Source organism: Artibeus jamaicensis, unplaced genomic scaffold (assembly GCF_021234435.1).
Source record: "Artibeus jamaicensis isolate MK-2021 breed Jamaican fruit bat unplaced genomic scaffold, CSHL_Jam_final contig_467, whole genome shotgun sequence".
NCBI lineage: Eukaryota > Metazoa > Chordata > Mammalia > Chiroptera > Phyllostomidae > Artibeus > Artibeus jamaicensis.
The window spans coordinates 1,727,441-1,752,863 of NW_026521845.1; the positions used below are offsets into that span (position 1 = coordinate 1,727,441).

Below are 25,423 nucleotides of genomic sequence, written 5' to 3' on the forward strand. Positions count from 1 at the left end.
ACGGGGTGACTTGAAACAACAAACATTCATTTCTGACAGTTCTGGAAACCAGGAAGTTCAAGACCAAGGTGCAGGCAGACCTGGTGTGTGGGGAGGGCCCACTTCCTGGTTTGCAGGTAGACAAGTCCTTCCAGGGAGAAGAGCAAAGCGAGAGGCGAGCTGCTGGGAGTCGGGCTTCAACTATCGATTTGGGGGCACACAACACGCAGTCCCTGACACACGTACACCGTCAAAAATGCTGGCCTCGCTCTTCCCGGGACATCAGAGTCTACCTGAGACCAAACTCTAGAGGAGACAAACCGTCTCATTTGTGCCCCCCCTCCCTGCTTTCAGGTGCCCGTGACCGTGAAGCCTTCGTGGAGGGGGTCCCTGGGAGCTAGGTGTTTCTGCACTCGGGGATCGCGGGGTGGGGGTTTCAAGTGAAGGGAAAAGAGAATGAGCCATCACTTCTACAGTTTTTTTTGGTAGAAGATGCAAAGTGTCAGAGGCCTCCCTAAATGTAAACCCTCGGGCAGCAGGCAGTGAGCAGGTGTTCCCTGTCGTTTGCAAGGGGCGTTTTAGCATTTTCATAGAGCAGCTAAGGCGATTATCTGTGCTTCTTACACTCACGCCTGCCCGGACTTGGTCACATACCATCACTGTCTCAGAGTTCTCCCTGCAGCTGGAAAAATAACCCGGCTCCTCGAACTATTCAGAGCACACATTTCCTGCCAATAGTACATCTGTGAAGTGGTCCTGTCTTTCCACCCTTTCTCCTTATCTCGGTCCTGCTTCCAATCACACCGTGTGCCGGCCGGCCTCCAGCAGCCAGGTTTGCTCTCGTCCCCTGCCCATCCCCTCTGGACGGGGGAGTGAGCAGCAGCGGCGGGCAGGGCGGCATCTGGAATAACCAGTAACAGCTGTGGGAATGAATCATCCTCCTCAGGGAGGCGTCTGCCTGCATCCAAGCAGAGAGGCCTGTCAGGAAGGCGGCCCTCTGCCCTGCCAGGACACCACGAGTCGGAGCTTCCCCACGCTGCCGTCTGTTTGCCACAGTGCCTGGAATTCCACCATTAGTTTCAGCAACCGGCTGGCAAAGTGTTAGAGAGACGGCCACCGGGGTCCCAGAGGCAGGGCCGGGGCGCCTGTCCTGCGGTTCTCCGTCACCTCACAGGGTGTCTCCGTCGGGGACCGGGCTCACAAACTCTTTGGGAAGACAGATTCGTTCCGCAGACACGTGACATTCTGCCGTGTCACAGGCACTTTGGGAGGGGCAGCAGAAAGAGAAGGAGCCCTGTGCTGATCTTCAACTAAAAGCCATTCACAAACTCGGGGACTTGTGCGTAGGTAACAAACTCAGCCCCTGCAGAGCCAGGGGGGCACGAAGTTGCAAAGTCACGTCACGAAGTCCGAGGGGCTGTGCTGAGGCAGGGGCTTCCCCAGGTGCCGTCTCTCTCTCCTTCGACGCATCGCCGTAGAAGGCCGGTGCAGTCATCCCCATCTTAGAGATGGAGAAATTGAGGCTCAGACAGGTATTTGGCAGAGGCTTTGTGTGAGCCCCGTGGTCCACCTCGGGGTGAGTGGGTGCATGGTGACAGCGCCCCACTTCAGGTGCACCCCACTCCATTGCCTCTGGGCTTTTTTCCGAAGCTATTGAATCTGTCACCCCCAGGTCTGCAGAGGTGCCCCAGGGCAACCTTCTGCCATGGGGGACGGCCTTGCTGTTTGCCAAACTCTCTCAGTAGATTTTTTAAAAATGGGGCAGAGCTACGGAGAGGGCAGCAGCTGTTAGCTGAGGTGTCTGATGGGTAATGGAGGGGTTGGTCACCATCTTGGATTTTTGGGGATTATACTGAAAAAAATAGAGCCCTGTTTCACCAACGAGTGACCTGAGGCTTTAATGAACATAGCCATAAACCCAGTTTATTAATAATAATCCAGTAATTAACATTAGACACACAAATTAATGATAGAGACTTAACAAAAGGCAAACAATCTTGGTTGTCTGAATCTCAAGTCCATCTCAGACAATGGGGGCTGGTAGCGGATAATCTCAGGTGAGTTTTTTTCTTTTGATACCCAGTTTCTCTATCTGTAAAAAGGGGATAATAATGCGGGCCCTATAACATTCATTCATTCACCATTCATCCAACCAATAGCCATTGAGCCCTTACTCGAAACCAGACGTGATTGCTTCCAACGGTGAACAAGATGGGTAGGATTCTCTCTGTTGTGTTTTCATTCTGCTGGGGATGTGAGACAACTTTTGAGAAGAAGAACTGAAACGGCACTTGCAGAGGGAGAACTCCACAGCTCAGGACACTGGAGACCGTGTAATCCTTACCCCAAGCACTTATTGTGGTGTCTCTGTGATTCCTCAGAAAAGCATTTCGGGAGCCCACACCTCCTTCCAGAAGCACTGACCTGGCACGGAACGCCCATCGCCCATCACTGACATCTCTAGTGAACATAACCTCGCGTTCGTCTCACGCCTTTCTTCCTCTCCCCTATGCCTCCGTGAAATGTTGATGAAGACAGGAATGTGTTTTGGACCACTGCAAAACTCTGACACATTTGCGAGGGTCAGGGACCACGTGCCCATCTCTTTGCTTTGTGAACAGCATCCACGGATCCATCACATCCCCAAAGAAGGACAAGGAGACTGACTCCATCCAAATCCTTGCTTAAGAAGAAACTGAACCTACAACGAAAAGGCCAGAGAGGGAGGTAACGAGCATTTATTTGAGATCCAAAAGAGCAGCTATTCAGGCAGCACAGATTCAGGCAGAAATTCGGGGAAGTACCCCAAAATGGTGCTCCAATTAGGAGGCCAAGGCCAGGGGGACCCAGGAGAAATGGAAGGGAAACAGTTATATTAATAGAGGAACGGCATTTCTATTGGTGCAGATAAGCTAATATGATGGCGGTCATTCTACAGAATGTTCTTCATTTCCAGTCTGGTAATCGTGGTATTTTCTCTCTCGTTACCCTTGCAAACTGTTGTTAGGGATAAATGCTGCTCCAGGTCCAGTCTGAAGCCATTCTGCCCTGTTTTAACCTCCAAAGGCTTGAGGACTAGAGTGTGCAGGGCAGTGCTCCAGGATGGCAGCCCCAACTCCATTTTAAAGCGGATCCGTTCACATCAGTGTTGCCAGTTCTTACACTAGAACCATCCCATTGTTTTACCTCATCGCATGGACGGAATTTGTCTGTTTTTATTTCTTCCCTGGAGTGCATCAATATGTATTTTCATTTCCCCCCAATTTCAGCTGAGTTATCTGTCAGGGCCCCCAGCCTCTCATAATCTGGAAGTAATTGTCTTTTAGTTACCCCCTTATCTTCCAGATCGTGGACTTTAACATACTTTGGCTGATGTCCTTAAATTATATCATATCACATGTAATATTATAACTTCTCTGGTAATAAATTATCTTTGATCTGAAAAAACAATCGGGTTGTGCTTTTTTGGAATGCAGCATTTGTTGTGTGCAACTGTTTTGAAAAACCACATGGGACCAAGTTTCCAATAGCCCAGAATCTTTCTGCTGTGAATATCAAAGCAAGTTCAAAGATGCTAATTAAATGTCAAGAATGCATGTTTAAATACCGCTCACTACTCCACAAGCATGGGAGGCGGAAATCCATGGGACTCAGGACAGTGTACTGGACCTATATATACAGTAACTTCAGCGGGGAATCATAATACCCAGAAGCCCTTCCCACCCTGTGGCTTCATCCTCACTTACTGCGAGTCCTTCACATACTGTGCAATCCAGGCTTTTTTTATCTGGTGGCTTTTCCCACTCCTTCCCTCTAACATGCTGATAACACTGTTGATAGCAATGTCTCTTATTATAGAGCTCCTCACATTCATGACATTCCGCAAATATTTTCTTACAATCTCTGGGCCAGAAGATGATAAGACCATTCCACATTTAAAACTGAGCTTCGTGAGTTATGTCCGCAAATGAGTTCAGACTTATCCAAGTGTTATTTTGAAGGCAAAGAAACAACTGAAATGAGGTTTTTTTTCTTGTTTTAAGAGCGGATATTCAAATCTCCCCTGAGACCTGTTACAGTCTTGTTCAAATCAGCCAGATGGTAAAGCGGGCGAGGGGGTGTGCAATTTTAGCGGCCTGGGGCGCCCTTCAGAAGGACCAGCCCGGCCCCACAGTTGGGACGGCGCTCTTTTCTGCCTGTGAAAACTTGCCGCCCCTCCTCGGCTTGCTTTGCAAACATCCAGCTGCTGAGAGTTCTGATTTCTGAGATTCCGAAACAAACCTTGTCCCTTTACTTGTGTCCCCAGAGAAAGGAAAGGCCACGCGGCGTCTTGGGGACAACCTCTTCACCAGAGGTAGCAAAACGCAGCGCCGGTGCGTGGCCCTGCGCCTCGGCACCGCCTTCTCCACCGACGGCATTTGGGGCTGCCGGGCAGTTCATTTCCCTCGTGTCCCTTTAGGACCGGGGACTAATTTTCTTTTCACCCCCTGTCAGGAGTCCAGGCTCCCCGGGTCGTCCCCTCGGCCTCCTCTGTCACCTCGCGGACGCTGGCCCGGCGTCCGGGCGGCTCAGAGAAAGGACGCGGGTGGTTCCTCGGGAGAAGGGGCAGGGGGAGCACGGGGCGTCGGGCGCCTGGTCCTGGGAGGCCCGGCTCTCGAAGGCACATCAGCCGGGGAAAGAGTTTCCTTTGTCAAACCAGTGACCACGTGGCGCCATGGCGGTCACCGCCAACAATCCGGTCCGACCGCCGGGCGCGGACTTGGGGACGCGCCAGCCACCTCCCGAGCTGGCCGAGGGCAGCCTCGAGAGGTCGGGAGGGCGGATCCCGACGACCAGCTGGAGCCGCGGGGGTGTAGCCGGCGAGAGTCGGTGGGCGGGGTTCCCGGGACGCGGAAGGTGGTGGGCGGGGCAGCGAGAGGCCGGGGGAGGGGAGCAGGAGGCGGGGCTCCGGGGAAGGGGGCGGGGCGCGGGGCGGAGCTCCGGGGAAGGGGCGCACCGAGGTTGGGGCCTGCCGGGTAGGGGGCACGGGGGACGGACTTTCGGGGGTGGAGGACGCGGGGGGCGGGGCTCCCCGGACGTTCCTCGGGTGGGGTCGGGGCGGAGCGAGGGCGGGACGGCCGCGGGGCGGTGCGCGGGGCCGCGGGGGCGGGGGGCGCGGGGAGGGAGGGGCGGGCAGGGAGCGGCGGGCCGGCCGGGCATGGCGTCCATGGCGGCGGCGATCGCAGCCTCGCGCTCGGTCGTCATGAGCGGGAACCGGCCTCTGGACGAGCGGGAGCGAAAACGCTTCACCTACTTCTCGTCGCTGAGCCCCATGGCCAGGAAGATCATGCAGGACAAGGAGAAGATCCGCGAGAAGTACGGGCCCGAGTGGGCGCGGCTGCCGCCCGCGCAGCAGGACGAGATCATCGACCGGTGCCTGGTGGGGCCGAGCGCCCCGCCGCCCCGCGGCCCCGGGGACCCCGAGGAGCTCGCGCGCTTTCCCGGCCTGCGCGGGCCCACAGGCCAGAAAGTGGTGCGCTTCGGGGACGAGGTAGGCGCGGGCCGGGCCGGGTCCCTCGCCCCTCCCCGAGCCCCAGGCGCCCGTGTCCGGCGGGCACCTGCGGGCTGGGAGCCTCCCCTTCGGTCGCGGTAGTGTAGTGGGGGCTGGAGAGGAGAGGACGCGAGATGGGAGGGGGTGCCCCGGAGCCGAAGGTCGGGGTGGGGGCTTTCCGGGAGTTTGGGAGAATTCCGAGAGGAGGAGGTCCTGCTCCGCCGGGCGCCACCGGATCTGGAGACCCCCGGGAGCTGAAGGCAGCTGCGCTTAGGCGAGGCCGACCGAAGTGGAAGGAGCAGAAACTGTAAGCCAGACCAGTGGGTTCTAATCCACTCTGCCACTTAGTGTGTGGCCGCGAGTGAGTTAACCCCTTAGAGGCTGGGTTCCCCGCGGTGTAGCCCGGGGCTAATAATATCCACCCGTGCATGCACTCAGGAAATTATATATACATATCAATATTCGTGAGCTGTCTGGGGACAGTGAAATTGCCAAGCAAGATAACAAGAAGGAAGAGGTGGCTTCCAAGATAAGGAGGCGAAACCCAGAGCTCTAAGATGTTTCCTGAGTGAGCATGATGTACCAGCTTTGTTTTGAGGTAAACGTGGTGGCCCGTTTTCCCACCGAAAAACTAAGGGGTGAGTTTCAGTGAGCTCCAGCAAGACTTGGTCCAATAACTTGCTCTTTCTGTCGGAAATATGTTTAACTAAAAGCTGCTTAGTGCCATTAGATTTTGCTCTGTTCCTATTTGGCCTTTCAAACTCAACTTTTGCCGTGAGGGACAAAGTCAGAAGGAGCAAGAAGTGTAGGAGAGAAATCCCCACTCTGTTAATTGAGGCTGTGAGGTGGCAGGGAGGAGGGGCTGGGCTTGGAGCGTTTTTCCAAGGAAGTTTGGACTGTGGAAGGAATTCCCGGGGAGAATGAAGTTTGAATCTGATTTTCAGGCCTGGGTGTCCTGAGACATTTATTAATACAAAATGTTTCTGGTCATAAACCCACGTTAATGGGAGGGAGGTATGAAGGACAGAAATATGCTGCCAATATTGATTTATTCCTGCAAAATCAAAAGGAGAGTCTCCATTACACTTTCAACTCTGAAGGCTTTGCCAGGAAAAAGAAGGTGTGGTGAGCTGGAGAGATGGCAGTAGAGGTTTCAGATGTATTCCTAGAGATGAAATATTTCCAGTGTGGAAATACACATTTCTCTAAAGACCAGGCAGCCCTGGCCCGTGTGGCTTGGTTGGGGGTTGTCCCACAAAATGAAAGGTCCCCCGTGCAGTTTCTGGTTGTGGCTTTGGTCCCCACTTGGGGCATGGATGAGAGGCAACCGATTGATGTTTCTCAACCCTTTCTCCCTCCCTTCCCCTCTCTCTAAAAATAAATAAATACAATCTTTTAAAAAGAAAGATGTTTGCAGGGTTTGAGCTCAGATCGGGGGGATGGAAATGCAGGCAGCCCCTCTTTGGAAAAGTCATGAAGAGACAACTCTGAGAGGAAATAGACCTGGAAGTGCTGCGCTTACAGATGTTGGTGGGCGAGCGTCAGTTTTCCCTAGTTCCATGTCTGGCTAAGAATGCCCATAGGCCTGCTCACCACCAAAAAGCCCAGGCCATGTATGGGCCCACTGCCACTGATAACGGTGATCATTTAGTACTCTTTTTTTAAAATTGATTTTAGAGAGAGAGAGAGAGAGGAAGGGGAAGAGAGAAGGAAAGAGAGGGAAACATTGATTTGTTGTTCCACTTATTTATGCACGCATTGGTTGCTTGTATGTGCCCTGACTGTGGATCAAACCCATTACCTTGGTGTATCAGGATGATGCTCTAGCCAGCTGAGCTACTCGGCCAGGGCTCATTGAGTGCTCTTACTTTCCTTCATTAGGTGCCAGGTGCCAGACTGAGCTGTTTGTGAATTTGTATATCCAGTATGATTTAAATGCGAACTGCACTGTTCTCTGTGGTGCCTGCGTGCCTTTCCAGAGCAGACCAGCCCTGTTTTCCAGAGTTGAGGTCAGCTTTGCAAAACGAGCTGAGAGCACACTTATTAATGCCTCTGCCCACCCTCAGCACAGATGCAGAGAGACTGAGGTGCTGAATCTGAGGAGCGGTACATGGGACACTGTCCGGGTGTTTTGTCTGCACTGGCTGTGTGGTTTAATGGCACCAGGGAGTTTTTTAATGCATCCCCTGGCCCTGGCTGTTGTGGCTCAGTGGATCGAATGGCAGCCTGTGAAGGAAAGGGTTGCCGGTTCGATTCCGAATCAGAGCACATGCCTGGGTTGCAGGCCAGGTCCCCAGTAGGGGGCGCATGTGAGGCAACCACATATTGATGTTTCTCTTCCTCTTTTTCTCCCTTCCTCTCTAAAAATAAATAAATAAAATCTTAAAAAAAAATAAATAAAATGCATCCACTGGACCTGTCAAAACGTTGGTACCAAAGGGGAGTTGGTGGTCTTTGCCCAAGTTGGAGGACCATCCATGGAGGACAATTGGTCCCCGGACACAAAAGGTGATGGATAAGGACAAGGTGGGGGCGATCCCTGGGTGGGATGCTGGACAGAGTGACCCTCATAGGTGGCCCCAAGCTCATCCAAAAGGGCCCTGTGTCAGATTGACTAGGGCACTCTGTCCCTTCCCACTTGATCTGTCATCTGATGTGGTCCCCGGGGCCTCCACAGCCAACCACAGAGTGGAGAGCGCTCCCCTGGGTGCTCCGGGTGAGCCACATCTCTTGCTCTAGCCACTGTCTGGCCTTCCATGACAGTATCAGATGGAAGGCCGGACGGCATGCAGAGTTGCCGGACCTTTCCCAAAGCTGTAATAGAAAGAGCCTGGACTTGGTGGCCCCCATCGACCACCATCAAGATGCTGGTGGTACATGTCTAACTCCTCTGAGCTTCAGTTTCCTCACCTCTATAATGGGGACCATGTTGAATAGTAGAGATAATGTACATGAAAGGGCTGTGGGCTTAAAAAATGGTTGTTGCTGCTGATGGTGAGAATATTAATAGTATTAGCTAATCTCTCCCTTTCCGCTTGCAGCAAGCACGGACTGACGTGAGATAAATCAATCCCTGCCGTGGCTCGGCCTCGGAAAGGAGCTCTGCCGGGGTGGGCTCGGCTGACGTGCCTGGCGGCACATCGTTGAAGCCTCGGCGTGCTCTGTCCAGTGCGGCGTGGCCTGCCTCCCGGTCCCCAGCCACGCAGGCCTCAGCGTGTGCCCCCTGTCAGCTGCCCTGAGGACAAGGACATTGCCTGTTTCTCTGAATGTCCCCCTCCCCCATCACCAGTCACGATGTGTTTCATGTGGCAGCTTTTAAGTGAAATTGCAAATACAGCTTCTGATGGGACCATCACCTAATCATTTGTAGGTTTGGCAGGACCAATAGTATAAATTGATTGTATGTGGATGGTCATAGCCCTTGGTTGCTGTGAGTGTGGTCAGGGCGCAGTTCACACACTGAAGTTGCCTCTTCGTCGGCCAGGTGCGTCTGCGGGCTGGGGTTTGCCTGGCGGCTGTAGAGGCGGAAGATCAGGGCCCAGACCACCCTTGCTGGACCACTAGCCCAGTGCGGAGGGAGGCTGGCTGCCTTGGGGCACTGAGGCCATGAGGGGACCTGTCGATTTTTCAGTTTTCACGTCCTTGGGAATCCAGTGAGCAAATGTTTCTCGCAGCCTATTCCAGTGGAAACTAGACGTGGTCTAGCTTTCACCAGCTCCTGTAAAAATCCCCCATAGGAACGTAGGATCTCAACAGAGCTTCCGGGTGGGGCCACCAGCCCCTCTGCCCTGATCCTCTCTGCTGTGCGGAGAATCTGGCACTGCTGCCCTCAGGGGGCCCCTGGCAGCCAAAGAAGCATTGCAGCTGGAGCCCCACCCCCGGAACCCAGTCCAGGCCACGCAGACAGCCAGCGGGGCAGCAAGCACTGCCTTCGAGGGGCGTCTGTCCCCCTGAGGGATGAGCGGTTGGTTCCAAGGTTTCTCAGGCTCTCGGGGCTGCCCTGGAGTGGAAACAGACCTCGGTCAGGTGTCTGGTAGAACAGGAAGGCACGTTTGCACGCAGATGCTCACAGTGGTCTGTCCTGACCTTGGCTTCTCCTTGCCACCCTCTTCTTCCAGTGTGAAAGTGTCAGGCACGGTTTGCTCAGAGGTGGGAGGTTCACATTTTAGAAGGGTTTAGTGGTCATCCCATTCTGCTTCTGCTGCCTCGTGGGATCCCGTAGGGAGGAAGAAAACAACCCTGAATTTTTAGGAATGTGTGGCTCTCTACTCCCTGCCCTCCTCCCCCAAACTCCTTGCTACTACAGGATCTGGTGAGACTTAGTTACAGGGCTCTGAGCTCTGGCCACGTTCTTGGTGCCACACAGGCCACAAGCAGGTGACCCGGCAGTTTGGGCTGTTGGTGCAAATGCTTCTCGTGGACTGACTTGCCTCTTCCGAGCTTGCTGTCATGCAGCGGGGTCTGCGCGCCGTGATCTGGATTTTGCATGCGGGGGACACTGTGTCAAGGCTCCGGCCCGAGAGCTCTGCCCTCTCCTCTTCGGCAGCTTAGCGTGGCCTTGTTTGTTTCTTGAAATAAACTGAGTTAATATAAAATGTATAAAATGATGTTCCTGTATGTTCCTGAGGAAAGGCTCAGACAGTGCAGAAGCAGCCTGAGGAAGCAGTTGCTAGTGTCCTTCCAGAACTTTCCTTCCTCAGTAAGTCTTTGTTCCATCCGAGTTTGGTGGCTTCCTGATGTGCAGGACCTGTATTTTGGAACCTGCGAGGTCGTGCCCCCCCCCCCCCCCAGCCCGCGGCTCCACCTTTTCCTTTTTCAGCCCTTGGCAGAAACACAGAAGAGAAATTTGAGAGTTACTTTTCAGGATTCTAGAATTGTGTGGTTTTTTTTTAAAGGAAGGTGGACTGTATAATTATGGTCCCCACCTCTGTCTGGCAGATTGGTGTGTTTGTTAGAAAAGATGACAGGGTGGATGTGGCCTTTCGTGTCCCTGCAGCTGGGGTTCCGAGCCCTGGCTCTGGGCAGGAATGGAGAACTTGGCCGTGAGGCCAGATCCATCAGCACAGGCTACTCAGGGGAGGCCACTGGGCCGACCCCGTAGGTTGCCCTGGCCCCACAGGCTGCCCTTCTGACTGATGGGTCTCTGCCCAGAGTGGCACCTGGGCTCCTGGGAGAAACCTGTTGAACAGCCGAGCTCCAGGAGCGAACACAGCAGCAGGGGCCCCCTCCCTGGCTGCTGTGGCTGCTGTGGCTGCCGGGGAACAGGTTGGGCGGAGAAGTTAAAAGGACTAGTTCACTGTCAGCAGGGAGGGAGGGGACGGAGCTGAAAGCCTGTTGGCTGGTCTGGAGTCACCATTTAAAGGACAAGCGTCCCTTCGATACTCTAAGCAAGAGATTCATTCCCTCAGTACCAGAGAGAGTAAATAAAGACCAGACCTGTTGAAACTCCCTACTCGTTTTCCCGTTCCTTTCCTCGGAGCTCTCGTGTTTTGCTTCTGCCACGGCCTGTGCAGGCCTGAGTTCAGACTCTGTGTCCCTGCAGAGGCTGCCTGGCAGGCAGTTCGGCCCCAGCTGCTTCTCGGGTGCTGGAAGTGCAGTTCTGCCATCTGCTTGTGGAAGCCCTCTTATCAGCAGAGTTTAAAAAATCGCAAGTCAAAGGGAAAGCCATCGATTTCATCAATATGTAAACAGTATGAGTCCCTAAGGATGAGCAGTGGTAAAAAAAATAGCATATTTTCATGATTCTTCTTCATCGCTCACCCCCCTTTCCTCTTTGTTAATAGACTGGATTTTATAGAGCAGTTTCAGGTTCACAGCGCAACTGAGCAGAAAGCAGAGAGTCCCCACACACCCCGTCTGTGCACAGCCGCCCCCCCCCACAGGGGTGCATCAGTTACAGTCGATGAACCTCACTGAGGCCTCATCATCACCCGAGTCCCTAGTTGACATCAGGGCTCATCGTGGTGTGGTGCATTCTGTGGGTGTGGACGAGTGTCTAATGACATGTCCCCACCAGTGTGGTGTCACACAGAGCATTGCACTGCCCTGGACACCTCTGTGCTCTGCCTGCTCATCTGCCCTTCCCCCAGCTCTGAGCAGCCACTGACCTTTTTACTGTCTCCATAGTGTTGCCTTTTCCTGAACGTCGTATCATTGGAATCAGACAGTATGTAGCCTTTTCACATTGGCCTCTTTCACTTACTCATAGGCATTTAAGATTCCTTCAGCTCTTTTCCTGGCTTGATAGCCCATTTCTTTTTAGCGCTATATAGTATCCCTTTGTCTGACATATCACAGTTTCTCCGTTCACTTACCAAAGGGTGTTGATTGTTCCCACGTTATGGCAGTGGCGAGTAAAGCCACTATAAACATCGGCACGCAGGGTTTTTGTGTGGACACTGGTTTTCCCCTCATCCGACTAAATGCCAAGGAATACGATGGCCTCACCCATCCTCTGTCAGCTTTGAGGGGCAGATGGACACTGAACGGCACCTCCCCGCCAGTGTAGGTGGGCCGCATGCTGGATGTGCCAAGGGGCCCAGGCCACCTGGCAGCCCTCAAGGGTGACACCGCCAGCACACTGCGGACAGTGGGGTGGGGTGGCCCATTCCTGCAGACTGTGCTTTTTTCTCATTTCTCCGGCTTACAGCATTTTACAATCGAAATTCTTACCTTTAAGCCGAGATGCTACCATCTGTCAACCAGAAGCAGGAGCACAGTACAGTTCGTAATTCCAGGATCCTGGTGCTGTTTCCGAATCAGTCCAGAAAAAGCAAATATACTTCGTGCTCGGGATTGTGACTTTTGGAGGAAACCCAGCCTCCCTGGTAGATTTCACAGACGGAGCAGACACTGCGAGTCTAGCGAGTCTGGCACATGTGCGGGTTTTGCGGGTTTACTGTTTGTGGTTACATACTTACTGTATCGTTATTGGAAGTGCAGTTGTTGCAGTTCTTCAATCTTTGAATACCTGGGAGAGTACTCGGGACTGTTAACTGTGGTTCTCACTATGCTGGAGCCTTGAGGCCCGCTAGGAGACTGATCATTTGCAACGTTGGGCATACTCGGGGGAGGGGGGGCGCAGACAGGATCTCCCCTGCTCCAAGGCAGGGAGTGTGAGCACTACCCAGAGTGTGTGGGCCCCTCGAGAGAGCGGCCTGGACTGGGCCTGGCTGAGGAGACGTCCCTGTTTGGGGATGACGAGAGCCACACTGATGGAGGGCGCCTCTGATGGGGGGTGGCCTGGGCGCACAGAGGTGGACCCTGAGCCCTGGGGGTCTGCAAGCGCAGCCTGCCTGGCCGTGTGGCCAGGTGTTCCCAACACAAAGAGGAGTCAGCGTCCCATGAAGGACTGAGCTGGGTAAGCTGCTCAGTGGAGCGGCTGCCCAGGAATTAGTTAGTTACCTAGGGAGTTGTGCTTTCGTGAAAGTGAGTTAGGTGGGCCCCGCAGAGCCGGCCTGTTGAAATAGCACCTTGCATGGTTCTGACGTGCGGCCAGGCCTGGGGACTACCAGACTGGGGGACCTCTTCAGAGACTCTGAGTCTGCTGCGGGTGGACCGTTCCGGTGTGAGTCCAAGTCCGGATACCTGTGACAGGTGTGTCGTAGAGAGGGCAGCCACAGGAAGGTGCCGTTCGTTCAGGCTGAGGATTCAGGAGGGCCCCCGCCAGCCCTTCAGAGGGGCCCAAAGTGCAGGCTCGACTTTCTTGGGGCTGCTTCCTGTCTGCTGGCTGCGAGTGGCCTGGCCCTCTGCAGTGGGAGCCCACAGGGGACTCCAGAAAGCCCACACTCCCCCCTTTCTTCCTCAGACCAATCTGGGGGGACCTGGGGTTCCGCCACGCAGACGGAGCCTTCCACAGGTGCTGTGTGTTCCACACGGAACAGTCAGGTTCACTGGCCCTAAACCGGGAAAAAAGGTATAAAAGAAGAAGTGCCCAGTAGTCTCTGATCAAGTTCATCAAACTTGATTAGGTGAATATTCATAAAATGTCACCACATTTGAAATGAGTTTTTAGTCCAGGGTTTCTCCTTTTAGAATACTTCTGGAATAGTCCATCTTGACTTCTACAGAGAAAGCTTAGTCAATTATAGTTACTTGTAACCAAATAATTTCAAAAGCAAACGTACAAAGATCCTTTAAAAATTGAATTGCAGAAATGACAGTTAACATAGACTGTGGTGAATGGGCCTCAGCGGAGTGTGTTCCGGGACGTGGGGTGAGGCGGGGGGCAAGGGGGCCTGGCAGTGTGGCTCTTGCTGGATTGCGGGATCCAAGCCCCCAGGGGACGCGCTGAGTGAGAGCCGCCGGAGGAGCAGCCACACCGCCCTGCGGTGTCACCGATGCCCCTTCCTCCCTGCAGAAGCAGCAGCTGGCAGCAGCCTCCCCAGGGCACAGATCGTTGCAAAATGTACCGGTTTGGAAATGATGACCTTTGACTGTGTCTGACCTCTGTGGGCTTTTTTTTCCCCGGGACACACACTTTTTTTGAAACTAGATTTTATGTTTTAGAGCAGTTTTAGGTTCTCAGCAAAATCGAGTGGAAAGTAGGTGGCTAACCTTTGGGCATCTCTGGGCCACACATTAAATCCACTGTGACACGGAATCACAAGAAAAATCTCATCATGTTCTAAGTAAATTGACAGTTTTGTGTTGGGTGCATCCAGAGCCATCCTGGGCTGCATGTGGCCTGGCCGGCTGCAGGGTGGACACCCCTGGAGGAATTCCGACCAACCCCCCACTCCACACAGGCACTGCCCCCCCCCCCACGGTCGGCATCCCCGGCAGAGCAGGGCCTCTGTCGCGGTGCACGGGCCAGCACTGGCCCAGCATCACAGCCCAGAGTCTGTGGCTTGCACAGGGTTTCCTCGTGCTGGTGAACGTCCCACAGGTTTTGAGAGAGGCGTCCATGATGACAGCATGGGACAGAGTGTTCGCCGCCCTCAACGTCCAGTGCGCCGCCTGCTCCTCCCTCCCGCCCTCTAACCCCTGGCGACCCCAGAACTTTTCACTGACGCCGGAATTTTGCCTTTTTCAGAAGGCGGTGGAGTTGGATGCATACAGTATGTAGCCTTTTCAGATTTATTTTTATTGTGGTAGAATATTCACAACACAATACACCATTCTAACCATTTTTATATGTGAATTTAGCATGTGGCCAGCAACGCCACAGTCACTGCATCACTGCAGAGCGGGTGGGCCGCTCCAGTCCGCTGCGGGTTGCTGCCTCCGAATGCAGAGCTCTCTGGGCCACAGAGGTCCCCCGGCTCCCCGGCACCTGCTCTCCCAAGTGGGAAAGTAGTAAATGCTGGAGCTTCCCTGCGAACACGCATTCCAGGACCATGGGCAGGGAGTGCATATTTTTATTTAAAAAAACCGACTATTTCCGTTAGGAGGTGACATTGTGTTGGGTGAACATGTCCCCGACAAGAGCAAAAGGCCAGGCCTCTGGACCGTTAGGAAACATACTTGGTGTGTGTCCGTCCTGAGTCCTCGGGGTCACACGGGGACCCCCAGAGCCCGCCACGTGTGCACTGGCCTTGGCTGGACATCCGCAGCCGTGTGCCCCGGGGCCCCTCTGTGGCTCCCCCTCTGCCCTTTGTCCCGGGCCGTGCTCCAGAGCAGCAGCCGTTCCCAGAGATTCGGTGCCTTCTCTGGCCTGCGCATCTCTCCTGGAGCGGAATTCAACACGGAGGAGAACTCTCGGCCGAAAGGAAGGCCGCCCCGCCGTCCTGTGGTCTCCGCAGCAGCTGTTTCGGTGCTTGGTTTCAGATCTCGGGCGCCAGGGAGGCAGGTGGGGGAGCCTTCCAAGCCGCCCTGCCGGAGACGTGTGTGATTGTCCACAGGCATGTGGCCACTGGCCACGTTTGGTTTGCCTGCTGGTCATCGTGGGGTTAGAAGAAAGAGAGCTGTGTGTGCGAGTGTGTTTGTACACACGTGTGTCTGCCGCCGCTTTGCACCCCGCCGCCTGGGGAGCCTGTTCTCGCTGCCAGCGCTGTTCGGGGTGGGCTGTGCAGCTGGTGCCCGGCATCAGAGCCTCGACCGTGTTTTCGTTTGGCATGTTTTTTTTTTCTTGAGCACTTTATTATTTTTTATGAGCTCAGGATTGCAGAAATCTAAGGAATTTGCCCCTCGACTCAGTTTCTCGCTGGAGCAAACAACCACGGTTGACTTGAGACCAAACTGGGGAGAAACCACAGAGTGACCCCCCTGGGCCCTGACCCCCTTGGAACTGGAGCTCCTGTGGGCTGTGCCCCCAGGGGGCTGCTGGCCCACCACATTCCGGGCGGAGTCTGTGTGGCTTAGAGTCTTGAACTCACTCACCTTCCAAAGCTAAAACCTTATTTTCACCTTTGCAGATTCAAAGAGACTCAAGCTGCATAATTAATATTTAGAAGTGAGATCGTATCACATGATAAGGGGGGCCAGCCGCAGTGTGCCCTGCCCTTGGCCAGGGGCCCCGTCCCTTCCCTGCCTGCACACACTGCCCCCGGCCACCGAGGCGGCTGCGGGCTGCCCTTCCCCTGGACACAGAAGCACACTTGTTCATAGGAATCCCTTTACTTCCTTGTACAGAGCCAAACCTAGATGAAATGATATTTACATTCCATCGGCTGCCTTTATTCTTCCCATCTGAAAACGAAGTCCTTCTCTTATTACTTCTGAGAGGACCTTCTGGGGTCCTGAGATCATAGAACTGCAGGGACCCCCCCCCGGGGTCATTTAGCTCGGCTGCACCCCTCTGCCACCCCCTGTCACACACACACAGGATGGGCCGCAGGGGCCGTAGCAACTGCTGGGAGACTCCTGCCCCAAGGCTCCTTAACCCACATTCCTCCGGCAGTGCATTTCCTTGTTTGGAGAGACAGGGTTTGTCAATTGAAAATAACTTGGGTTTAACTGAAGTTCCAGGCGGGAGGGAGGCAGCCCAAACTCCCTCTCATTTTGAAAGTTTTTCCTGACAGCCCATGTGGTGGCCGGCACACAGCCGACGCGGGGTCGGGTCAGGCGGGGGCGCGTCTGCTGGACTGGTTTGCCTCGTCAGTGAGGAGGGGGGAGCCAGCGAACCCAGCTGGGGATCGGGGGGTGCCCCGGGGAAGAAGAAGAGGACATGATGTACCTGGGGTGACTTATGGGGGGACAGTCTCAACTTAAAAAACTTCATCCTGGAGCACCCAATATGTCCCAATTTCTGGTTTAGAACGTCTGATCCCCAGTATGAGACAGAGTAGCGAGAAGCTAGGAAAGTGCCTTGGCCAGTGGAATAGGGAAACTGAGACAGCCCGACACAGTGCTGAGCAGTCTACCCCAGGTGCACATGGGCACCAGACCTGGCAGACCTGGGAAGACAGAGGTCTCGCCCCCAGGGTCACCTCTCCGCCCCTGCCTTTCCTCCCTGGAGGTGACATCTAGGCCTCGGCCGTGTTTCCAGGCCCAGAAAAGCAGCAAAGCCAGGTGGGCGGCCCAGGACCAGCTGCAGTGACTGCAGACCCCCTGCCCTGGCACTGACCCATCAGTGGAGACCTTGACCCCCACAGGGCACACCTGGGGAACTGATGAGTATCCTGCTGAGACCCTCCTCTGACCTCCGCTATGGTTCCTGCCTGCAAGAGAGGAAAAAAAACAACACTCAAGACAAAGGGCCCAGCCCTTCGGGGACCATAGGACACCATCCCCTTTCCCTTCTTCCCCCCACCACTCCTTCCCCACCACCACTTCTTCCCCCAGACACGTGTCTCCTAAACCCTAAGGTAATGGGCAGGGCAGCTTCTCCCAGGCTAATGTCCCCTGACCCTGTCCCCAAGGCCCCTTTTCTCTGACTTCCCAGGGAGCTATGGTGGCCCAGCCTCGGCTCTCCTGTTGCTTCCTCTACACGAAGCCCTTCCTTGTTGCCCCGTCCCCGGCTTTAGTGAATGTACCCTCACCGTCCCCTGCACTCGTGCTGTGAAATCTTTCCTACACGAGGTCAAGCACCCGCACTCCTCAGCTGGCCCCGGGCAGGCCCATCCGGGACCAGATAGAAGCGGGACACAGGTGAGACTTTTGCCAGCACAGGAAGAGAGCCGTGGGTCAGAGGGTCACCAAGGAAAGGCCGTTTCCCTGTCATTGTTTAAGCCAGTGAGCAGACATAATGGGTCCAAGGCCGAATTCTCAGCGGCTGTTTGGAAGGACTCTTTCTACCATGTTCTGTGTGGTGAGGGTGAGGGGGTGATGTCGGTTCTCCTTATGTTTAGGTCCTTGCATTGAGTTGGCATTTTCTTCATTGATTTTGCCGATCGGTGCCGTTCAGATCTCTGGTAGACATGTAGGGGGCAGTGGGGACTCAGATGTCTCAGCGTTAACCAGATCATTGCCCGTGTTCTTTCCTTACGTTATCCATTTAATCCTCACGGCGTCCCTTGGAGGGAAGAATGGTTCTCCTCTGACGGATGAGGAAACTGGGGCTCAAAGGCTAAGCATCTTCCTCTGGCCACTTGGCTCATCGCTGTAGGGCTGAGCCCTGCGCCCCAGGGCCCCCCTTTCTACCCAGCACCCCCATCATCGAATCTGGCCTGGGGCCTCCCAGGGGCTCCTCAGTGTCTGTCGGGCCGGGAGGAGTGTGCTGGGCAGCCCCAGCCAGAAAGGTCGGCTGCGGCCAGACTGGGAAGGTCAGCACATTCTCTGCAGAGCATCAAAACAGCAGGCTCGTTTCAAGCCAGGCGTTGGGATTACTCTTAAATCCGATTCCCCCGTGGCTGTGGGGGATGCTTGCTCAGGGTGTTTGGGTTTGCATTTCAGATTTCTTCTTGAATTTTCGTTTCAGGACATAACTTGGCAAGATGAGCACTCTGCCCCTTTCTCCTGGGAAACGAGGGTAAGTTGGATTAAATTTAGATGTGCTTGTGCGTTTAAAAAGAATTGCATCGTTGTGTATTTTTTTTTTCAGCCTCTGGACTGGGAAGGCAGCTGCCCCACTGCTGGTGGGGCCAGAGAGGAGGCGGGAGGGGCTGGCGACGACTTAGCCCCTGGTGCAGGAGGCCTGGGGCAGCCTTGCTGGAAGCCGGGCCTCTCAGGGACCCTCCTGTGCTCCTGCCTCGCCCACCAGCACTCAGGCCTTGACAGCTGCCAGCGGAGCTTTAAAAAAAATGGTTTTGGGGGGGTGGGCCAGGGTAACAGCTGCTGTCATTCAAATGAAATCAGCAGGGCAGGAGGGACAGGAAGTAGGTATGGGTAGGTGTGGGGACAAGAGAGACAGTGGCAGACAAGTCTGTGTGTCCAACAGAATTGCCTGGAAGGGTCAGGGCTCAGGCGCAGGAGCCCTGAGGGTGAGAGAGAAGAGGGCTTTGTACTGCCTGCAGCTGAAATCTCTAGGAGGGTGTGTGTGTGTGTGTGTGTGAGCTAAGGAAGCCCGACTTGGGTCACCAGTGCTGAGTCTGGTCTCCTAGGCAGTCACTATTTACCATTTATTATTATTATTGCCAGAGTTGCTTAAGAGTATCAGGCTTAGCCGCTTTTAATTTGTTACCACACCCTCCCTAGTTGCCCCATAGAAGTGTATTAATAAGCAGCAAAATGGCCAGAAGGGAGGTGTCTCTCACCCACCTAAAAGGAGGGAAAAGCCCAGGGATGCTCTGCATTCTAGGACATTCGGTGCTGTGTGCCTGAGGGTTCTGTCCATAATGGGGGTGGTGAGGCTTAGACCTGAGGTCAGGTAGGGGCTCTCAAGTGCGTCACTTGCAGGGGATGGTTCTTGGTTTCTCTCTTGTTCCCACAGTTGCTCATCTCAGTAGAAGCAGGCCCCCAGGGGGCATTTGAGGAGGGTGGGGGTGGGTCAGTGAAAGCTCCCATGGGGGCCTTCCAGTGAAATATTGGACACGGGTTCAGCTGGATGAGGACAGCCGGCATGGTTGCATGAAGTTAACATTTGTATTACAAGAATGATCTAAGTATTATAAATCATAGTGAATGACCGACGACCGCCCCGACCAAAGGCCGCGGAGGCGCGTGAGAACGGAGGCGGTCCTCACGTCAGACTGAGGCGAGGTTTGGGCCCACGTGGTGGGCGTGTAGAAGGGCGGCGTGGTCTCCCCGAGAGCACAGATGCCTCTGCCTTCGGGGGACCACCGTGCTGGCTCCCAGACCCCGCAGAGACAGGGCTGCAGACGTCCGCATCCTGCACGTGTCGCTTCTGTTTCCACCGCAGGTCCAAACCCTGGGTCTGTGCAGCGAGCGGGATGAGGGGCAGTGGTGTGGCTGGAAGCCGGAGTCCCCCTAGGGACCCGGACACTGGTGGAAGGGGCAGCTGAGGGCAGGGTGGGAGGGAGCGAAGAAAGGTGTCCCAGAGCAGGCTGGAATGGCCACAGCTCCTCAGTCCAGCAGTAAAACCTCGTCTGGTGCCTCGGAGAGGAAGCTGTGGGCGACCCCACTGGCGTTCAGCCAGTGAACTCAATTTCTTTGTGTGTGTGTGTACATATATATATGTGTGTGTGTGTATGTATATATATGTGTGTGTGTGTGTATATATATATATCTATATATAGATATATATATATATATATATATAGGCTCCCCGACAGGGTGACCAAGAAGCACGAGTCCTGTAGGTGAGACCTAGGGGCAGCAGTCAGACGGCGCTTGGCCGGCCGTGGGAGCGACAGCCCGGGCGCGGTGACCTGGGGGCCGCAGGGATGTTCCCTGACTGGGTGGGCCCTCCTCTGATGACACTGCAGCGACGGAGACACCGAGAGGTCACAATTCCTACCGAAGGTGTCCCAAGGCCTGAGTGCATCCTGTGCCCCATGCGACTGTCTGCTCTCTCCAGAATTTACTTGTGCAGTGTTCCCAGATCAGCTCTTGGGGGAACGGGCCATTTCCTCTTTGTTAATTCCCCTGTGCAGATGGCATTCCAGGACAGGGGCGGGGCCCGGGGTGGCTGCTGACCCGGGGCTCAGCTTCCCCGGCCAGCGTGGGACACAGGTGCCCGGAGGAGGCCCGGACAGCAGGATGCTAATACGGGCTGCTGTGGATCACGCTCCTGCTGGTGGGCATTGTCCACGGACACCAGCGGGTCCCTTGGGAAGCTGGTGAATTGAGAAGGCGAGATAAAATCAAGTTAGTGTGCCACCTGTTTTCACTTGTGTCCTTGTCGCAAGAAGCACAGCCTTTGTGAGTCAGAGTTCTCATTCCATTTCCTGGTCCCCCTCAACGAGCAGCAGCTCATTTCATGGATGGGGGGCTCACGGTGTGTTCTCACCTTTTGGTTTGGTCTTCTCAAGGACAGACTTGGATTGTTCAGGGTTCGTGCCTTATGGGCAGCATTCCAAGAGAGCCGAGAAGTGTCCCCACCTCTGTCCCCAGGAGTCAACGTTGAGTTTTCCAAAGTCCCCACCCCACCCCACCTCTCTCAGCCTCAGGCCTGGAGCGCCCTGTCCCCTGCGTCCTGGACTTTGTCACTCTCTGCCCCAGGACTTGCAGACTGATCAGAACCCTGTGGAGGGCTGCAAACAGGAGGTGGCTTTAGCCAGTGTGGGGGCCCGAGCTCTGAGTGCAGGATGGAGACTCTAGCCTGTGGCTTGCTCTCCCTGAGCAGATTCCTCCTCAGTGGTCTGTTTTCATAACAGACTGGCTGCCCCAGGTTTCGGGATTCTGTGGTCCGCCACCTGAGCAGTGGGCAGGGCTCAGCGGGCTCTGAGGTCTGCTGGCCACCCCTGCCTGCCTGCTGTGTCATCTGACAGCCTGAGGGGGGCTGAGAAAGCCTCACTTCCGTGTGTGCGTCTATGGGCCTGGCTGTCAGCTGGACCCCCGGTGTGGTGGGCGAAGAGCTCATCGGGCCCCTCGACACTCGGGCGTGTTAGCCACACAGCGTCGCCTCCGCCGCCTTCTGCTGGTCAGATCGAGGGACAACCCGCCTGGATTCAGGGAGTGGGGGACAGAGCACAGCCCTTGGTGGAGAGTAGCGGGAATCCGTGGCGGTCCTCCACCTGTGGTTCTGTGGCCTGGCAGCTGCGACACCGGCTGTTTCCTTCCGCTGTTTACCCATCGTCCACTGGTTTCTTTTTCAAATTTTAGTTTTCAGCTGGGCAAGATACTTACAACATAAATGTACCATTTCGGCCACTGTCTGCGTACAGCTCAGTGGCGTTCAGTACATTCTCGAGCCTGCACAACCGTCCCCGCCATCCATCCGGAGAACTCCCTTCACCTCCCCAAACTGAAGCTCTGTCCCATCAAACTCTAACTCTCCGTCCCCTCCCCCAGCCCCTGGCAACACCCATTCTACCGTCTGTCCCTGTGACCTCACCCACTGATTTAAAAATTCAGTGGTCATTTATTGACCATCCTCCGTGTCAGCCATTGTGCTTACGACTGAGATGAGTACACCCTTCTGTTCTCAAAAAACTGCCCCGGGGAGGGAGCTCCATGTGGTGGCAGAACCTCTGCAGGACGAAGATGTTAGACTCCCCGCCACCCCGCAGCCATTTCCCCGTTCACTGGCCGAGTTTATGGCCACGCTGGAGGCGTGACCTCAGCCTTCCTCAGCTCCTCTGGCCAACAGGCTCCGTGAGCGGCAGCTTGGTGCCCCGCTCTTCCTCAGCTCTGCTTTGCAGCCCCTGACGGCTGCACCTCTGGGTGGGCTCCACCCTTTAGGCCAGACCATCGTCACATGGTTCCACCCAAGGAGCGTGGGCTGGTGCAGTGCTGGGCGGTGACCCCCAGCACCAGGGACCGGTCACCGCCCAGCACTGGGGACCAGGGTCACCGCCCAGTGGAGCACAGCCCTTGCTGGCGAGCAGGCGCACCTCGGCCTCGGCCTGACACCCGCTCCTTGGAATCCCTCTCTGCCTTCCAGCCTGCCCTCCCCGCCTGGGCCCCTCCTTCCTCCCTGGTGACCCAGCCGCTGCCTCTGCTGCTCTGACCTCTTCGTCACAGAAGGGAGGCTCAGAGAGGGCGCTGCTTGTCCCAGCTGGGGTGGGGGTGGGGGGTCGTCGTAGGCCTCTTTCCACCCACTCATCTGTCAGCTTGGCGGGCAGGCAGGGGGTGGGGAGGGTGCCCCTGGGACCCCACGCTGGATTCCTCTCTCATGCTACTGATATTTCAAGAGGAAAGAAACCCAGCCCTTGGAATGCTCCAGGGAGGGGAGGCAGGGAGCCGAGAAGATTCCTGGCATTGCCAGTCGCTCTGGGCTGGGAGTTTCGAGGAACGCCAGCAGAGGACCCCCTGCCCCCACCCGTACTTTCCTCCCCCGAGTTGTCTGGACTTTTCCCTTCCGTCTCCCCCAACTGCCCATCCTTCACCTGAGGGTCGGCTGCCTACTCGGGGTCCGTAAGGGGGCTTCATGGGCATCAGTTTCTTGGTTTCTGTGACATGCAGAGCTCTCTGAGGGCCAGTGCAGACCGTCCCCAGTGGGGCAGCTCCAGCCCCTTCCTCGGGAAGAGAAAGTGCAGGAGCACCCGGAATTGCACACAGGTCGAGCTCTTTCCCTGCTGAGACCAAGGCGGCTGTCCTGCCCCTGGCCAGGACGCCCGGGTTCAAGGAAGGCGGGGACTGGCGGGCTGAACGGACGAGGAGAGGCTGGTACCGGGTCTGTCCGTGGCTCCCCGGGGTCTCCTGCTCACTGGGGGAGGGCATTCTGCTGGGTTGTCCTGTACCCAGAGGAACCTCTGGGCCCCCGGCTCCACTCGGCCTCGGCTGTCGCTCCTCACTGCCAGCTGGACGTTTCCGAGGCTCCGTCACGTGGGGCCACGCTGCCCCCCATCACAGCTCAGCTCCTGTGCTGTGTGGGGTTCTCCAGGCCCTCTTCAGCCAGACCCCCATCTCTGCTCAGCAGTCAGGTGCCCTGCCCATCCTCAGCGGCCGGCCCTGCCCTTTCGACCTCAGAGCCCCCCCCCCCCCCCGTCTGTCACCACCATCTGAAGGTCCACCCCGCAAATCCGGCTCCTGTGATTCTGCCGAGCGTGGCAGCGGCTGCGTGGCTCACCTCCTGCCTGTTCGTGCCGGGCATCTGTGGGGCGCTTCCTCGTTCAACCCTCACAAGCACCCATTTTACAGATGAGAACACACGTAGAGTGGAGCAGATGTCTGAGCCTGGGACCCTGTGTGGCGGTCCCAAGGGCCTTGCCCTCTTCCCTGCCACCTTTGGGAAGGGCTGGGGTGGATGGGAACATGACATGAGGTGACAAGCCCCCGGAGGGCAGAGGCTATCATTTGTCCCTTAACCTCATAAGCACGGGACCGGGGCTCCTTCATCCCCACCACCTGCTGGGTCTCTGTTGCGTTTTGGGGGCTCACATTGCTGGGCGCCTGACAGATGGGCAGTGGGGTCCAGCTCTCCAGGCCCCTGTGCCCCCAAGTGAACGTGCAGGAGGGGGGTGTTCAGCCCCTGGTAGTGACCGGTGCTCGGGGTGAGGGCAGGCAGCCACCCGGACAGCCACTGCCTGCCCGCCCGGTGGTCTGACACCCCCAGTCTCCAGGGCTGGGTCGGGCCGCCTCTTCCTCATCAAGATGTCGCTTCTGGTGATTTTAAGATTCTGACGGTTTTTAGTGTTTCCCCCGCTCCGTCGTCCTCTTCCCTCCATGGACAGAGTAGACGGTTTGTGAATTTGTCTGGATTTGCTCCAGAAAACCAGTGTCTCTCCCGACAGTGGCTGCACAGCCTGTATGCCGTGATTTAGATCTGCCGGAGGCGGCCAAGCCAAACAGTTAGTTTTGGTGGCTCCAGCTCCCCCTTCACTGAAATTTTACACATTCCTCTCCAGTGAGCGGGACGTAAAAATAGATTCGGGGCTCAGCTGTGGTCTTTCTGTTTTTAGAACGGACGTGGCCAGCTGAGCCCCAGTTCCCCACACAGGGTGACCGACGCCCAGTCCTGGGGTGGCTGGACTGACTCCCCGGCACACGCTCCCCTGGCTTTTCAGCTGGTGCTGGGGCCGTGGCGGGCGGGCAGCCGACGTTGCCACAGGGGAGTGGGCTCCCTGTTTGCTCCTCCTCTCTCGTCCCCAGGCTCTAAGGCCCCCTGAAACCTGCATCCAAGTCCTGCCCGCCCTTGCGTGGGAGGTGACAGTCTGTCCCCCCATCAGTGTTCACAGGCAGTGTCCTGCTGGGGCCCCGCTCAGTGTGCCTCTGTGCCCTGGGACAGGGCTGGCGTTACTTCTTCTCTCAAGAGCTCGTTCTCCACCAACTGGTCCCCTCCTGGAGGCAGGGTCCTCCCTCTCCCATTCACTGACCTGTCCCCGTGTCAGAACGGCCCCGTCTCTCAGAACCCGCGGCCTGGCATGGCCTTCAAAGGCCTGTTGGGAGGTGAGGAGGTCACAGTGCCTGTCTATCCCAGACTTCACGGCCCGCTCCTGGGTTCCCAGAGAGGGGGACTCCAGGGTAGCATTGAACCCAGCACCAGTCACCACCTTCTCTGCCCTGGTGACCAGAGGAAGTGCACGAGGAGCCGTCGTAGCTGGGGGTCATGGAGGTGGACTTCTGCTGACCTCAGACCATGCAGAGCCAGGAGAGCAGAGTCGAGTGCATTTCCCCAGCACTTACTACGTGCTGGGCCCTGATCTGAAACCCTGAGGGGCGCCCCCCTGCTCATGGGGTCTCACAATAGTCTAATGGGGTAAAGGGTGATTGTTACTCCCTTCTTGCCAAAGAAAAAAGCCCACGTTCAGGGTCGAGTAGCTGGTGGTGGGTCTGCCATCACTGAGGAGGGGCACGTTAGAGGGGAGGAAGGGGACGGGCAAGTGAGTGGTGTCTGGAAGCCCCTTGGGTGGGGGTCGTCTGGGGCCCCAGGAGGAGCTGGGGGGCATCTCCAGGGAGAAACTGCGCTAGCAGAGGCTGCCCAGGGTAAGCCCGGTCTGGGAGAGAAGGGCGAGAGTCAGTGGCCACCAGAGAGGGGAGCCCTGCTGGAGTTGGGTCACCGAAGCGAGAAGCAATCAAGCCTCCTTTGAA

General features: G+C 56.0%; 1 protein-coding gene across 2 annotated transcripts in view; it reads left to right on the top strand.

Annotated features, from left to right (window-relative positions):
* The first annotated feature begins 5,146 nt into the window (after positions 1-5,146).
* CUNH1orf198 (chromosome unknown C1orf198 homolog) overlaps positions 5,147-25,423 on the top strand; it is a 28,891-nt gene continuing 8,614 nt past the window's right edge. For both annotated transcript variants that reach the window (XM_037136751.2, XM_037136752.2), the window contains exons 1-2: positions 5,147-5,509; positions 18,309-18,359. In XM_037136751.2, the coding sequence (XP_036992646.2) occupies positions 5,177-5,509; positions 18,309-18,359 (384 nt within the window). In that variant the 5' untranslated portion in view covers positions 5,147-5,176. The remainder of the gene's footprint in view (positions 5,510-18,308; positions 18,360-25,423) is intronic.